The sequence below is a fragment of the Nycticebus coucang genome, chromosome 17 (genome assembly GCF_027406575.1).
Source record: "Nycticebus coucang isolate mNycCou1 chromosome 17, mNycCou1.pri, whole genome shotgun sequence".
Lineage (NCBI taxonomy): Eukaryota > Metazoa > Chordata > Mammalia > Primates > Lorisidae > Nycticebus > Nycticebus coucang.
In genome coordinates, this window is record NC_069796.1 from 49077833 (window position 1) to 49091819 (window position 13987).

General features: G+C 42.0%; 1 protein-coding gene across 6 annotated transcripts in view; it reads right to left on the bottom strand.

Moving 5' to 3' along the window:
- SH3TC2 (SH3 domain and tetratricopeptide repeats 2) overlaps positions 1-13987 on the bottom strand; it is a 151179-nt gene that overhangs the window by 77239 nt on the left and 59953 nt on the right. For 2 of the 6 annotated variants that reach the window (XM_053567042.1, XM_053567040.1), the window contains exons 14-17: positions 11514-11636; positions 10253-10403; positions 8292-8488; positions 5761-6706 (exon numbers count right to left, since the gene is read on the bottom strand). In XM_053567042.1, the coding sequence (XP_053423017.1) occupies positions 6515-6706; positions 8292-8488; positions 10253-10403; positions 11514-11636 (663 nt within the window). In that variant the 3' untranslated portion in view covers positions 5761-6514. Of the gene's footprint in view, positions 1-5760; positions 6707-8291; positions 8503-10252; positions 10404-11513; positions 11637-13987 lie in introns of those variants that run through there. The other 4 variants (XM_053567039.1, XM_053567041.1, XR_008375261.1 and 1 more) reach the window with 3 other exon arrangements.

The window sequence follows — 13987 nt, forward strand, 5'->3', positions numbered from 1 at the left end:
AATGAGACCCTAGAACAACTGTGCTTGATAGACGCAAATAGAACAGTCCATCCCAAAGATAAAGAATATACATTCTTCTCATCACCCCATGGAACATTCTCCAAAATTAATCATATCCTGGGACACAAAACAAATATCAACAGAATCAAAAGAATTGAAATTTTACCTTGTATCTTCTCAGACCATAAGGCACTAAGGGTGGAACTCAACTCTAACAAAAACGTTCAACCCCACACAAAGGCATGGAAATTAAACAACTTCTGTTGAATAACAAATGGGTGCAGGAAGAAATAAAACAGGAAATCATTAACTTCCTTGAGCATAACAACAATGAAGAAACAAATTACCAAAACCTGTGGGATACTGCAAAAGCAGTTCTGACAGGAAAATTTATCACTTTAGATGCCTACATTCGAAAACAGAAAGAGAGTACATCAACAAACTCACAAGCCATCTTGTGGAATTGGAAAAAGAAGAACAATCTAGGCCTAAACTCAGTAGAAGAAAAGAAATATCCAAAATCAAATCAGAGACCAATGAAATTGAAAACAAAAGAATCATTCAGAAAGTTAATGAAACAAGGAGTTGGTTTTTAAAAAAAAATAAATAAAATAGATAAACCATTGACCAGACTAACAAGCAATAGAAAAGTAAAATCTCTAGTAAACTCAATCAGAAATGATAAAGGGGAAATAACAACTGATCCCACAGAGATACAAGAGATCATCTCTGAATACTACCAGAAACTCTATGCCCAGAAATTTGACAATGTGAAGGAAATGGATCAATATTTGGAATCACACCCTCTCCCTAGACTTAGCCAGGAAGAAACAGAGGTCCTGAACAGACCAATTTCAAGCACTGAGATTAAAGAAACAATAAAAAAGCTTCCAACCAAAAAATGCCCTAGTCCAGATGGCTTCACTCCAGAATTCTATCAAACCTTCAGAGAAGAGCTTATTCCCGTACTGCAGAAATTATTCCAAAAAACTGAGGATGAAGGAATCTTCCCCAACACATTCTATGAAGCAAACATCACCCTGATACCAAAACCAAGAAAAGACCCAAACAAAAAGGAGAATTTCAGACCAATCTCACTCATGAATATAGATGCAAAAATTCTCAACAAAATCTTAGCCAATACATTATAGCTTATTATCAAAAAAAAGTCATACATCATGATCAAGTAGATTTCATCCCAGGGATGCAAGGCTCGTTTAACATACGCAAGTCCATAAACATTATCCACCATATTAAAAGAGGCAAAAATAAAGATCACATGATCCTCTCAATAGATGCAGAAAAAGCATTTGATAAAATCCAGCATTCTTTTCTAATTTGAACACTGAAGAGTATAGGAATAAGTGGCACATTTCTAAAACTGATTGAAGCTATCTATGACAAACCCACAGCTAATATTTTACTGAATGGAGTAAAACTCCATTTTCCTCTTAGAACTGGAGCGAGACAAGTTTGTCCTCTGTCACCTTTACTATTCAACATAGTGCTGGAAGTTCTAGCCAATACAAGGAAATAAAGGGAATCCAAATGGGAGCAAAGGAGGTCAGACTCTCCCTCTTTGCTGACAACATGATCTTATACTTAGAGAACCCCAAAGACTCATCCACAAGACTCCTAGAAGTCATCAAAAAATACCGTAATGTTTCAAGTTATAAAATCAATGTCCACAAGTCAGTAGCCTTTGTATATGCCAATAACAGTGAACATGAGAAGCTAATTAAGGACACAACTCCCTTCACCATAGTTTCAAAGAAAATGAAATACCTAGGAATATACCTAATGAAGGAAGTGAAGGACCTCTATAAAGAAAATTATGAAATCCTCAGAAAGGAAATAGCAGAGGATATTAACAAATGGAAGAGCATACCATGCTCATGGATGGGAAGAATCAACATTGTTAAAATGTCTATACTTCCCAAAGCAATCTACCTATTCAATGCCATTCCTATTCAAATACCAACGTCATACTTTCACGATTTGGAAAAAATGATTCTGCATTTTGTATGGAACCAGAACAAACCCCATATAGCTAAGGCAGTTCTTAGTAATAAAAATAAACCTGGTGGCATCAGCATATCAGATTTTAGGCTGTACTACAAAGCTATAGTGGCACAAAAATAGAGACATAGACAATTGGAATAGAATAGAAAACCAAGACATGAAACTAACATCTTATAACCACCTAATCTTCAATAAACCAAACAGGAACATACCTTGGGGGAAAGACTCCCTATTCAATAAATGATGTTGGGAGAACTGGATATCCACATGCAAAAGACTGAAACTGGACCCACACCTTTCCCCACTCACAAAAATTGATGCAAGATGCATAAAGGACTTAAATTTAAGGCATGAAACAATAAAAATCCTCAAAGAAAGCATAGGAAAAACACTGGAAGATATTGGCCTAGGGAAATACTTCATGAAGAAGACTGCCATGGCAATCGCAACAACAACAAAAATAAACAAATGGGACTTCATTAAACTGAAAAGCTTCTGTACAGCTAAGGAGACAACAACCAAAGCAAATAGACAACCTACACAATGGGAAAGGATATTTGCATATTTCAAATCAGACAAAAGCTTGATAACTAGGATCTATAGAGAACTCAAATTAATCCACATGAAAAAAGCCAACAATCCCATATATCAATGGACAAGAGACATGAATAGAACCTTCTCTAAAGAAGACAGATGAATGGCTAACAAACATATGAAAAAATGTTCATCATCCCGGGCGGTGCCTGTGGGCACCAGCTCCATATGCCAGAGGTGGCGTGTTCAAACCCAGCCCTGGACAAAAACTGCAAAAAAAAAAAAATGTTCATCATCCCCATCTATTAGAGAAATGCAAATCAAAACCACCCTGAGATATCATCTAACCCCAGCAAGAATGGCCCACATCACAAAATCTCAAAACTGCAAATGCTGGTGTGGGTGTGGAGAGAAGGGAACACTTTTACACTGCTGGTTGGACTGCAAACTAGTACAACCTTTCTGGAAGGAAGTATGGAGAAACCTCAAAGCACTCAAGCTAGACCTCCCATTTGATCCTGCAATCCCATTACTGGGCATCTACCCAGAAGGAAAAAAATCCTTTTATCATAAGGACACTTGTATTAGACTGTTCACTGCAGCTCAATTTACAATCGCCAAAATGTGGAAACAGCCTAAATGCCCACCAACCTGGGAATGGATTAACAAGCTGTGGTATATGTATACCGTGGAATACTATTCAGCTATTAAAAAAATGGAGACTTTACATCCTTCATATTAACCTGGATGTAAGTGAAAGACATTATTCTTAGTAAAGCATCACAAGAATGGAGAAGCATGAATCCTATGTACTCAATTTTGATATGAGGACAATTAATGATAATTAAGGTCATGGGGGGGGGAGGAAAAGCAGAGAGAGGGAAGGAGGGCAGGGGGCGGGGCCTTGGTGCATGCCACACCTTCTGGGGGCAAGACATGATTGCAAGAGTGACTTTACCTAACAAATGCAATCAGTGTAACCGGGCTGATTGTACCCTCAAGGAATCCCCAACAATTTAAAAAAAAAAAAATCAGAAAAATAAAAAGAAAGAAGAGCATGAATTTGTCAATCAGACATGCAGGGAATATTGTGTCTACAGGATACTGCCTCTTAGGCCATGAGAACAGCCTGTACACAGTGTTGGCAATTCGGGAGAACATCAAGAAATAAAAGCTTTTTTTTTCATGAAAAAAAGAAAAGAAAACATAATCTTAACAATAGAGATTTGGAAGCATGCTAAGTGTTTTTATAACTGACCTAGTTAGAGGCAGATTTACCAGATTTACAGGAGGATCAAGTGCAAGAATCAGAAAATGTTAACCAAAATTTCCAATGAAATGCAAAATGGATGGACAGATGTGATGTCCTTCACATATGTGTATACATGAATACATGTGTACATGCATGTCTATGTCTATTTGTAGCAATTGAGAAAGATCTAGGCAAACAGCAATTTGTGTCAGAAGGCACAGAGGTTTCATTTGATTGTTAAGCTCCATGTGAGCCCAGGTAAGATGTGGCTGCTGGGAAGAAGAAAAACCTCAGTAAGAAGACAGAGTCCAACATTGTTATATTAAGTACAGTACATGTCTCTACACTTCTCACCCACCAGCCAGTATCAGAGTCCAGGAGCAGTAATGAGAACTGCCCTTTCAGAGGAACAGAGAAGCAAGTTTGGCCAGAGGAGAATGATCTGTAGGTGTAAAAAGGGAGAGAATGTATAACCTGAGCCAGACAGGGGATGGCTCATGGCATAGGTTCCAGGGTTATGCACGAGTCTTCTTTGAATATAAGATGTATGACTGTTCTGGAATGCGTGGTCTCCTGGAAATGCTGTTAAAGGACTCTGCATGGGTGATTAGACTGGTAGTCTCAACCACAAGATCCATTCCAAGTTGGGGATTTTGTGGCTTGCTGTGAGAACAAAACCACATCTATTTACACGGTTAGTGGTTAGATCATTTCATTTCCTTCCTGGGCAAGAATACCCTCTGGAGTCGTGAGCATTTCATAACCAACCAAATCCCTTAGAGAAAATACATGCTGATGTGTAGACAATCCTGGTGTCTAGAAGATGTAATGGTGACTCAACTCATCACTCCAATCCTGCCTTGCCACACAACCAACCACCTGGTCAATCCAAGAAGCTGGAAGCTAGAAGCAGACAGTCTGATGGTACAATCTGAGCTGATGGAGGGATTGTGTGTTTGCACACTTTGTGTGCAACAGGAGGACTTGAGTTGCTTGCTGAAATGCATGTTCCTGGATTATATCCCAGATCCACTGAATCAGAATTATTAGGCATAAAAACCAAAAGGTTTATGTTCAACAAGCTCCCTGGGTGATTCTTATGCATGCTACCTGGAAGCCCTAGACTAGAGCATGTTTCCCATACTTTAGAACCACCTGGAGGCCTTGGTGGAGTGAGGGTTCTGGTCTCCAGAGAGCCTGACACAAAAGCCCCGGCATTTTCATTTCAAACAATCTCATAGAGGATTGATGCTGATTTTGCTGGTCAATGGACTATACCAAGGGCACTGTCATAGAGGATTTTTGATTCTGTCATCAAAGAACTCCAATCCTATGGTAAGTAGCTTTTGCAATGATTCTCGGTGATTCTCCTCTTTCTAGTTTTTATGGTCTCAGCAACCTCCCCTCTTCTATGGGGGCCCAACTCACTTAATATGAACAGAGTAGGCAAAACAAAGGGGATGTCATGTCTATGATTAGATTATAATAACAATGAATTCCTTCGCTCATTTCACTTCCTCACCCTGAGGAAACACACTGCCATGTTGTGAGCTGCCCCATGGAGAGGCCCACATGGCAAGCAACTGTGGGCGGCCTCTGGCCAACAGCCAGTGCAGAGCCGACTCCTGCCAACAACTGTGTGAGTGGGCTTGAAAGTGGATCCTTTATGATTGGGCTTAAGATGATTGCAGCCCTGGCTGACACCTCGACTGTGGCCTTGAGAGCCACCCAGAACCAGAGGACCCAACTAAGTTATGCTTAGATCCTGCCCTAAAGACATTGTGAGATAAATATTGTTTCAAACCACTCAGTGTGTTATGCAGTGGTAAGTGGTAATAGATGTCCTCTGTGAAGGAGCTGTCCAGAGATCAATGAGACCCTTGGTATCTTAACCCATCCTTCAAGTCTCCCATCTCATCTGTGCCTATCATGCAGGAGGCAAGACATACGTGTAAATGTAAATGGACAAGATTTAATGGTGTTTGCTATTTACATGTAATTTATGTCATAATTTTCTTAATGCTCCATTTCCAAACCTTGGCCCTTGGAAAGCTTCCTTGGAGTTTCTGGGAAGTGAAGGGGAACGTCTCAACAGGAAGAAGACAGGGATCCATGTCAGGCCCCATGCCCTGTGTGCTCCATCTGGTGTCCTGAGGCTGTGCCTTTTGAGCTATGAGCTTGGTGAACTGTCTCCTGCCAGTTCTTGTGAGCATGAAGAGTGACACCTACTTTGGCTCTGAAGAAAGAATAAAAAGAAACTATGGATTCCTTCCCTGACAAGGGAAGGGGTCTTTCCCTGAGAAAATTGGTGAAGGACGTGAACTCTGACCTGCTTGCCTTTTCCCCAGTGCACAGGCTGATCTATTCACTGGGGGAAGGAAGGTTCCCAGGGACAAGGATTCTCATCGCCTCCAGAACTATGTGTCCAGAACATGCATCTGAGAGGCCGTTTGTGCAGGAGAGCCACAGTCAACTGGAAGAGGCTCCAGATGCACAGCCCAGAGCCAGGATTTCCGGTCGTCACTCCATCATCGGCTTCTGTGTGGACAGGAGTGACCCTTTCTCCCTGTGGTCTTGGTTCTTCTCTTTGAAACATGACGGGGCCGGGCCAGGTGGTGACCCAGACCCTGCCTATTAGTACCCAGGAGCCTGAGGCAGGGAGGCAGTACCTGGCAATGGTACTGGTCAGAGACAGGACAGTCCTCCTCAAAGGGCCAGGCCCCCGCTGCTCAACCAGCGTGCCCTCTCTGAGGAGCACCCGGAGGTGCTGCTGCTCCACAGTGGGCTCTGGCAGACGCTGTCCAGCCTACTCCTAATGGTGGCCTGCAGCTCCTTGTCACCCAGCAGGACTGCTGCTGCCAGGGCCAGCAGGAAGTACTCAGTGGCATCATGGGCATCCTAACCCCACAGGATGGGGGCAAAGAAAAGACAGCATTAACAAATGCCTGGGGACAGGCTTCAAGCCATGCTGGCACCTCCAGCTTTTTTTTCTTCTCAACATCCCATCCCCACTTCTGGGTCCTTAGGGGTACTCCTCTCCCACTCCTCGTGGCATTGTTGATCACAGCACCCTCCCACTGGGCACAGAGGGCACCTTACGCAGGTTCAGCCAACACTGAAACCCCATTGCCCTGAGCACAGGGCATTAGGGATGTGTGCATTACCCAAACCTGACCTATTTGTCACTCCTCTAGACTTTTCACTGTGTGGAGGGGGAAAAGGCCATGAAACAAAGCCAAGTAGAAACACAGAGATTGGGAAATCCATGATGACATTTGAGCACTGGGACCCAGAATGCCCTGCAATTAATCTACACCCTGGCTTTCCAGTTCTTTGAGCTAATGAGTTGCCTTTTTTTTATTTAAGGTGGTATGAGTTGCCTTCTTCCCTTTGCAAGCCCAAGATAACACACTTGTTCCCACTTCCTGGGAACAAGGAAGTGGTCCAGAGACAAGATGGCTAGGGGAGTCCCTCACTGCCCTGTCCCTCCCCACGTGGTAAAGATAAGGGGTAGATGTTTCGCTGGATGAGACTCAAAAGTCTGGTTTCCATTAACCCTCAATAATTAATCCCGGCCAGAAGTCAAGTCTGGCAAATAAGAAAAGGTCAGCAGAGCTTCCCTGAATATACCATGGGGGCAAAACACATAGTGATTCAGAAGCCACTATATTAAGAGATTAAAGATTGTGCTGGAGAGGGCAGGGAATTCTGGTAAAAGGAGCCAAACCTGAGTGCACAGTTTGAGGAATAAAGTCATAACAGAATTACAGACCACAGACAGAATTTTGGAAGTGACCAGAAAAATAAGAATTTCTGGATTCTACTCCAGCCCAGCAAGTAGCATCGGGGCAAGTAGGATCTAACGGCAGACTTATCTCAAACATTAACACACATTCACATTTCTCATAAAATACAGTTTTATATTCCTTTATAAGAAATGAGTTGCAGTTGACCTGTAACATTTTACGGACATACAATTAAGTATTAATTTTGATTTAAATTTTGAGACTTATAGTTCTTTAGCCTTGGGGTCTTACATATTTTCATAACGTCTTAAAAGATTCACAGGCCCTAGGCAATGCACCTGTAACATCTTATAAAGCAGCCACAGAATTTATAGCAGGACAAAGAGAAAGAGAAGCTATGATCTGTCTCCTAAGCAGGGACAAGAGCATCTTTAAGGTCCCCAGAGGGGCTAAGTGGGAAGAGAGTGTGACTCCTGTGGAGCCACTCCCCACCATAGGGAGTGGAAACAAGACTCCCAGTCTCAACCCTCTGGTCCTCTCAACTCCACCCCAAAGCTTCCTCGCCATCTTTTTTTTTTTTTTATAGTTTTTGGCCAGGGCCACCTCTGGTATATGGGGCCAGCGCCTGACTCCTTGAGCCACAGGCACCGCCCTCCTCACCATCTTTTGATAAAGAAAGAGTATAGCTGCATAGTAGCTCTCATTTAACCCTGGAGGTTAACATGAGAGGCTCTTACCTTCAGCTGATAGAATGTGAGTCGGCCCAGGCGATAATACACCTTGGCATAGTACAGGGCCTCCTTGGGACTCTGTAGCCAGGGGGGACAGAGGGACAGAGTCTTCAGGTAGCAGTCCTCAGCCATCTCATACATATGTAGGGAGTAATACACCGTAGCCAGGCGGTGAAAGGCCACCAGTTCCTGCTTTTGGTCTCCTAGAATTGGAAGACTGAGAGAGAAATGCTGTGGCCAACACTTCGCACAGTCCACTCACTCATTCATTCCGTAAAACTTGCTGAAGGTCTACTAGTTGTCAGTGACTGGGCCTGGGCCATAAGGGACAAAATAGGAGAGTCCCTCCCTTCATGAAGCTTATTGCCTCGAAGGACACAGACATTCCTTAAATAATCCCATAAACAAATATACAATTACATCCGTGATAAGTGCTACAAAAGAAAACACAGGGCTCTTCTGAGAAGGACTGGGAAGAATACACGTGTGAGCCAGGGTTTTCTGAGATGATTCCCTGAAGAAAATTTTCTCCTTATTACAAATGTCATTTTAACACTGGATTCTGGGAATGACTTATTTATAAATTCCTGTAATGGGACATGGTGACAAGACTAGCTTGATTGAGTAGTAAGAATTCCTTACTCTGTAACAAATGTCTTTCCCACCTGAAAGTCTCTCTCTTCAGAGAGTTCTCTTGGGCTGCCACCACGTAGCTGTCACTCCTACCCCTTTACCAACTCTCAGTCTCAGATAAGCTACAGAAGCCTGTTCACTTTTAAGCCAGGCTTCAGAATGTGGGTCTCTAATGCCTCTGTGACTTCTTATTTTGGGTTTCGATGGGTTTGTTGTTTTAATAACTAATCATTTTCATTCAGAGTGACCTTTGACAAGAAGCAAAGGTTTATAATCCTGTCTTTGGAATATCTGCAAGGTGGCTGTTTGAGGCCATCTAAAATCATTGCTTTTAAACTTCAAAGGGCCAAAAGCTGAGATTAAAAGAGAAAGTTCAAAAGAGAGAAAAATTCTCTGATATGGAAAAATCCAGGCATTGGGAAGTACATGTGTAAAGGGTATGTACAGCCTCCTTTAAGCTCCTGTCCTGGGAGGGATAAAAAGTGCTCAGAGGAGCTGCCTGGGGCCCCAAAGGCCTTTCCTGAGATTGGCAGACAGTTGCTCAGATGAAGTTTTCTGCATTAAAGAAAAAGGTAGGAAAAAGAAAGATCTCTCAAGTGCAATTAAACCCAATAAAGTCCAGTACCAGCCACATTGGATGTCCTTGAAAATGCCCAGAAGTCCCTTCTAGAGTCATCACAGAAGACTCCATTAACCCCTACATCTAATCAAGGCTTCTCTAATCAAACCTGCTTTTCCTCAAGCAACAGCATTCAAGATGAGGATTTTTTTTAAATTCTGCCTTTTTTCTGTTTTAATGACATGTTGTTCCCCATTAGCTTTTGCTATAAATCCAAAGCATTTCAGCTATGTAGTGAGTTAGGTTAATGGGAACCTGACCTTTATTTACATTTCTATTCCATGGAAAAATAAGCTTTTGACTAACAATCAACCAATTTAAAAATCTGGACTTTTTCTAATGGGGACATTGCCTGTGCATAGGACAAAATGCCATTTACCTTACACTGGGAACTATATCAAATATAAAGTAACAATTAGTGTAGCGCTGGCAACACTCATAAAGGCCTTATTATGTACCTAGCACTGTGCTGTGGCCTTTAGGTAGATGATCATTGGTCTTCATGGCAATTGCATCTCAACTCCTGAGATGGCAATGACAAACTTGCAGCTTGTAGAAGTTAAGCAGATTGCTTAATTAAGGTCTCCCTGACAGCAAAACCTGGGATTCAAACCTGTGCAGCCTGACCCCAGGGCCCATGCCACTATTGCTTTGTTGCGAATTCTTGTCTAGTCGCCCCTCCCATTCAATGTGTATGACAGACAGGACCACCAACCTGTGACTGTGCTGAGCCTGGCAGCCAGGGTGGCAAATTCCAAGGCCTTCTCATAGCCTTCAAGGCTGATCTGCAGCTCCGTCAGCTTGTTGAAAATCCGGAGCTCAGTTCTCACCACCTTCATCCTCCTTGCTAAGGGAACAGCCCCAGCCTGGGGACAGAGGCACAAGAAACAGTAGTCCAGCTAAGAATCATCAGTACACACCATTTGCTGGGAGGCTTATTATATTCTACTGGCAGGGGTTGGGGGGGATGGCAGTGAATTAAAATGGGAAGGGAGTACAGAAAGCAGCTGTATTTCCTTGAGTGCCTTTTCTCAGCTTGCTCTCCTTTCCTTTTGGTGCTTTGCCCCAATCTTAAAGGTGGAAAAACTAGAGGTGATCAGGCCTCCTAAAAGAAAGGTGGCTTTTCCCAAGGTCACAGGGAAGTTATTCACCTCCCTGAGCAGCCACGGAGCTAATCCATGAAGTGCTCAATGAGTATGCACATAATGTCTGAATGTGCTCAGACAAGGGTCATTTCTAGTTTTTTATTATGATTAAGCTTTAGGTAGGTCACTTCATCTCTCAGAGTCTCAGTCTTCTCACCACCAAAATGCATGTGAAAATAAGCCTCTCTACAATCAGAGACACATTTCTTGTTCTCCCCCACCTAGCATACTGCTAAGTTTTGATGACTGAATAATCAGCTGAACTAACACATCAAATAAGATCATGTGAGCTCCCAAATGTCAATCAGTGATGAACAACAACCACAATTTTTGATGTAGCTCCTTAATCTCTGGACATTTATTTAATTCGCATTTTTTAAATCAACTCTTTTATTTTCTTGCCTTATCTTTTGCAATAATACCTGTAAACTTATGGTTTGGTGAGCTGGTATTATATATTTTTAATTTTTTAATATATTTTAATACATGCTTGATAAAAACACAGCAAAACAAAAGTGTTCATCTATATAAGCTTTAAATCATCTCCCACTGTGTCACCAGTAGAAAGTGGGGAATACTGGCAAGCACAGAAGTGTGATATAAACTGTAAAGTACTATGCACCTAAGAGATGTAAGTATCGTGATACATTATCCCAGGAAGGATAACCTATCAATCCTGACAATGACTGAGGACCTGCTAGATTGATGAGTGGGTGAGAAGGTGGGTACCAGAAGAGGAAGAAAGGAAAAAGAAATACTAGCAGGAAAAGGGAGGAGGAACCCCTGTCCCACGTCCAGTGGGAACCCACTCATGGTTATATGGTGACTTACTCGGTAATACTCCACTGCATGGTGCCTGTGGCGAGTCCCATTGAAGAACACGTCCCCTGCTTCTTCATAAAGTTTGAGAGCTAGAGAGGGCTCCTCTGACTTCAGTGCTGTCTGGATGGCTGCCTGGGTGGGACAGAGACAGCTGTTAAAGGCAAAGAGAAGGGTTTCCAGACCTCTGCAGGACTGGAAGGACTTGCAGGTCTGCAAGAGTCAGACCACCTCACTAACCCTCTGCTACAGTCTCACAAATTGTGAATTGTCCTGCACATTCATAGTGCTGGAAAGATGACAAAGATTCTCGAGTCTGGCATTTCCCCGTCATGGTATGAGAGGTTACTTCTGGTGGCTAGAGATTTTTGTTTCAGCAATATATAGACAAACATTTTATGTTTTCATAGTTAAGTATTTATTTTAATATGTTTTAGGAAAATAGACTAACCTGCAATTTCAGGTAGCATTGTATAAAGTAAGGCTAAGAGGGAAAAGCTAAGTTGATTCGAAGTTGAATGAACAAAAAATAGTAACAGTGGTTTAACAGGTACACAAAAACAGCAAAACCTTGAACTGATTTTGTAAACGACTAGAATTGAAAAAAGGGATCTAATTCAACACCTATACTTTCCATATTAACAGAGTGAGGCTGAAAAGGAAAATGGAACCTCCCCAAGTTCATACCAATAATTAGTGGTAAAGAAATGCCAGTGTCTTCTACCCTAATACCCTCCTCCCAGCCCCCACAACCTCTTTATCTCTAACAAGCTGTTTGAAATCACATCTAAGCTCAATGTAATACACTTGAAAGTGAAGGACGTACTGCTGATTTGCAGCACAGTTAGAAGAACTCAAACAGTTTCAGGTAGAGAATGATTCACTTCACTGGGAATGGCCCTCAATAACATCAGTTGGATGACAGCCTGGGCTTGGTGGGACAGGGAGCAGTTCTGATCAGAGAACATCTAATCGTGGGGGAAAGACCCTGCAGTCACTGTTACTGCTCGGGCAGCTGCACAGAGAGAAAGGAGCAATGAGATGGAACCCTGGAGTCAGGCGGCTTTGCCATCAATACAGAGCATGAAAAGAGACTGAAATGTATGCTCTCTGAGAAACTCTTCCACCTCGAAAGTCCTGGGACAGAATGGTGCAGAGGCTCAGAGCGAAGGTGCTAAGTCAGACTGTGGAGAGCTCAGCTTCAACACTTACCAGCTGCATCATCTTGGGCAAATTATTCAGCCTCTCTGAGCCTCATTCATAAAATGCAAATCAGAATAGATTTGCACTTGTAATGAGAATTAAACTACATTGCACAGGTAAAGTGTTTAGCAAAGTTTCCTGTCCTTAGGAAGTCTAAAGTCAATGTTACACAGCCATTATGCCATTATCAAGGCTCAGTTGAAGTGAGTTTGTGCACATTTCCGTAATAGTATAAATGAGAGTTAAAAGAGAGAAAATAAAACACATAAAGAAAAAAAGATTGTTGGTGTGTTTTTGATAGAACAAAACACCTTACATACCATCATATCATATGATGCCAGATAATAGTAATAATAAATATTAATGCCATTTATGAAGCACTAAGTCCTGACCACTTTGTAAATGATTACTATGCATTTACTACTATGCAAGTGAGACGCTTGTGTAAATATAATACAAAATAATACATATCACATATAACATTTTATAATATAAATGAATATACAGAGGGTGCCAAAAAATGTATGTACATTCTAAGAGGTGTTATTGATGTATTACTTTTCAAACTAGCATTGAAGGTAATGCCACTGGTCAAGGGTACCTCAATATGCTACACTGATCCATTTTACCTGCAATTCATACCCTTCTGGGAATGATCAATTTCACTTCCAGAAAGATCTCTTAAAATGTGTATACCTTTTTGTGCACCCTCATATCTATTACATAAATATAATAAAATGTATGCACATATATATATATATATACTTTTCCTAATTCTTATGCTGAAAACTGGAGTTCTTTCAAGAAGAAATTGAGGCCAGAAAGCTCATGTAGCAAGCGCAGAGTCACATGGTTCACAATCAGTGCTCTTGTGATTTGATTCCTGGCTTTTCTCTCTTCAAAGCCAAGACTTTTAAACACTACACTATGCCACATCTGAGATATTAAAAAGCAAGTGAACAAAAAACAAAATTAAATCCTGAAGCCAAAATGTATGCTGAGCTCTGGAAAGACGGATGTACTTAAATATGACAGTTGACATTCCAGGTGGCACGAAAGGACAGTCTTCCCTTGCATTCACCCAGGCCTCACACGTGCACAGGGGACTCAGGAACCTACCCAGACCACTCTGGTTTCCATCCTGTGTCTGGGGAGCAGTACACTGTTGACCCTCCCTCCAAGGGCTTGGCACAGATGTCACCCCTCTCTGGCTGGTGGTTTTGTTGGGATGCAGCTGGCTCCCCAAGTGGCCCAAGACAGCAGATCCCAGGGAGCTGTACAGG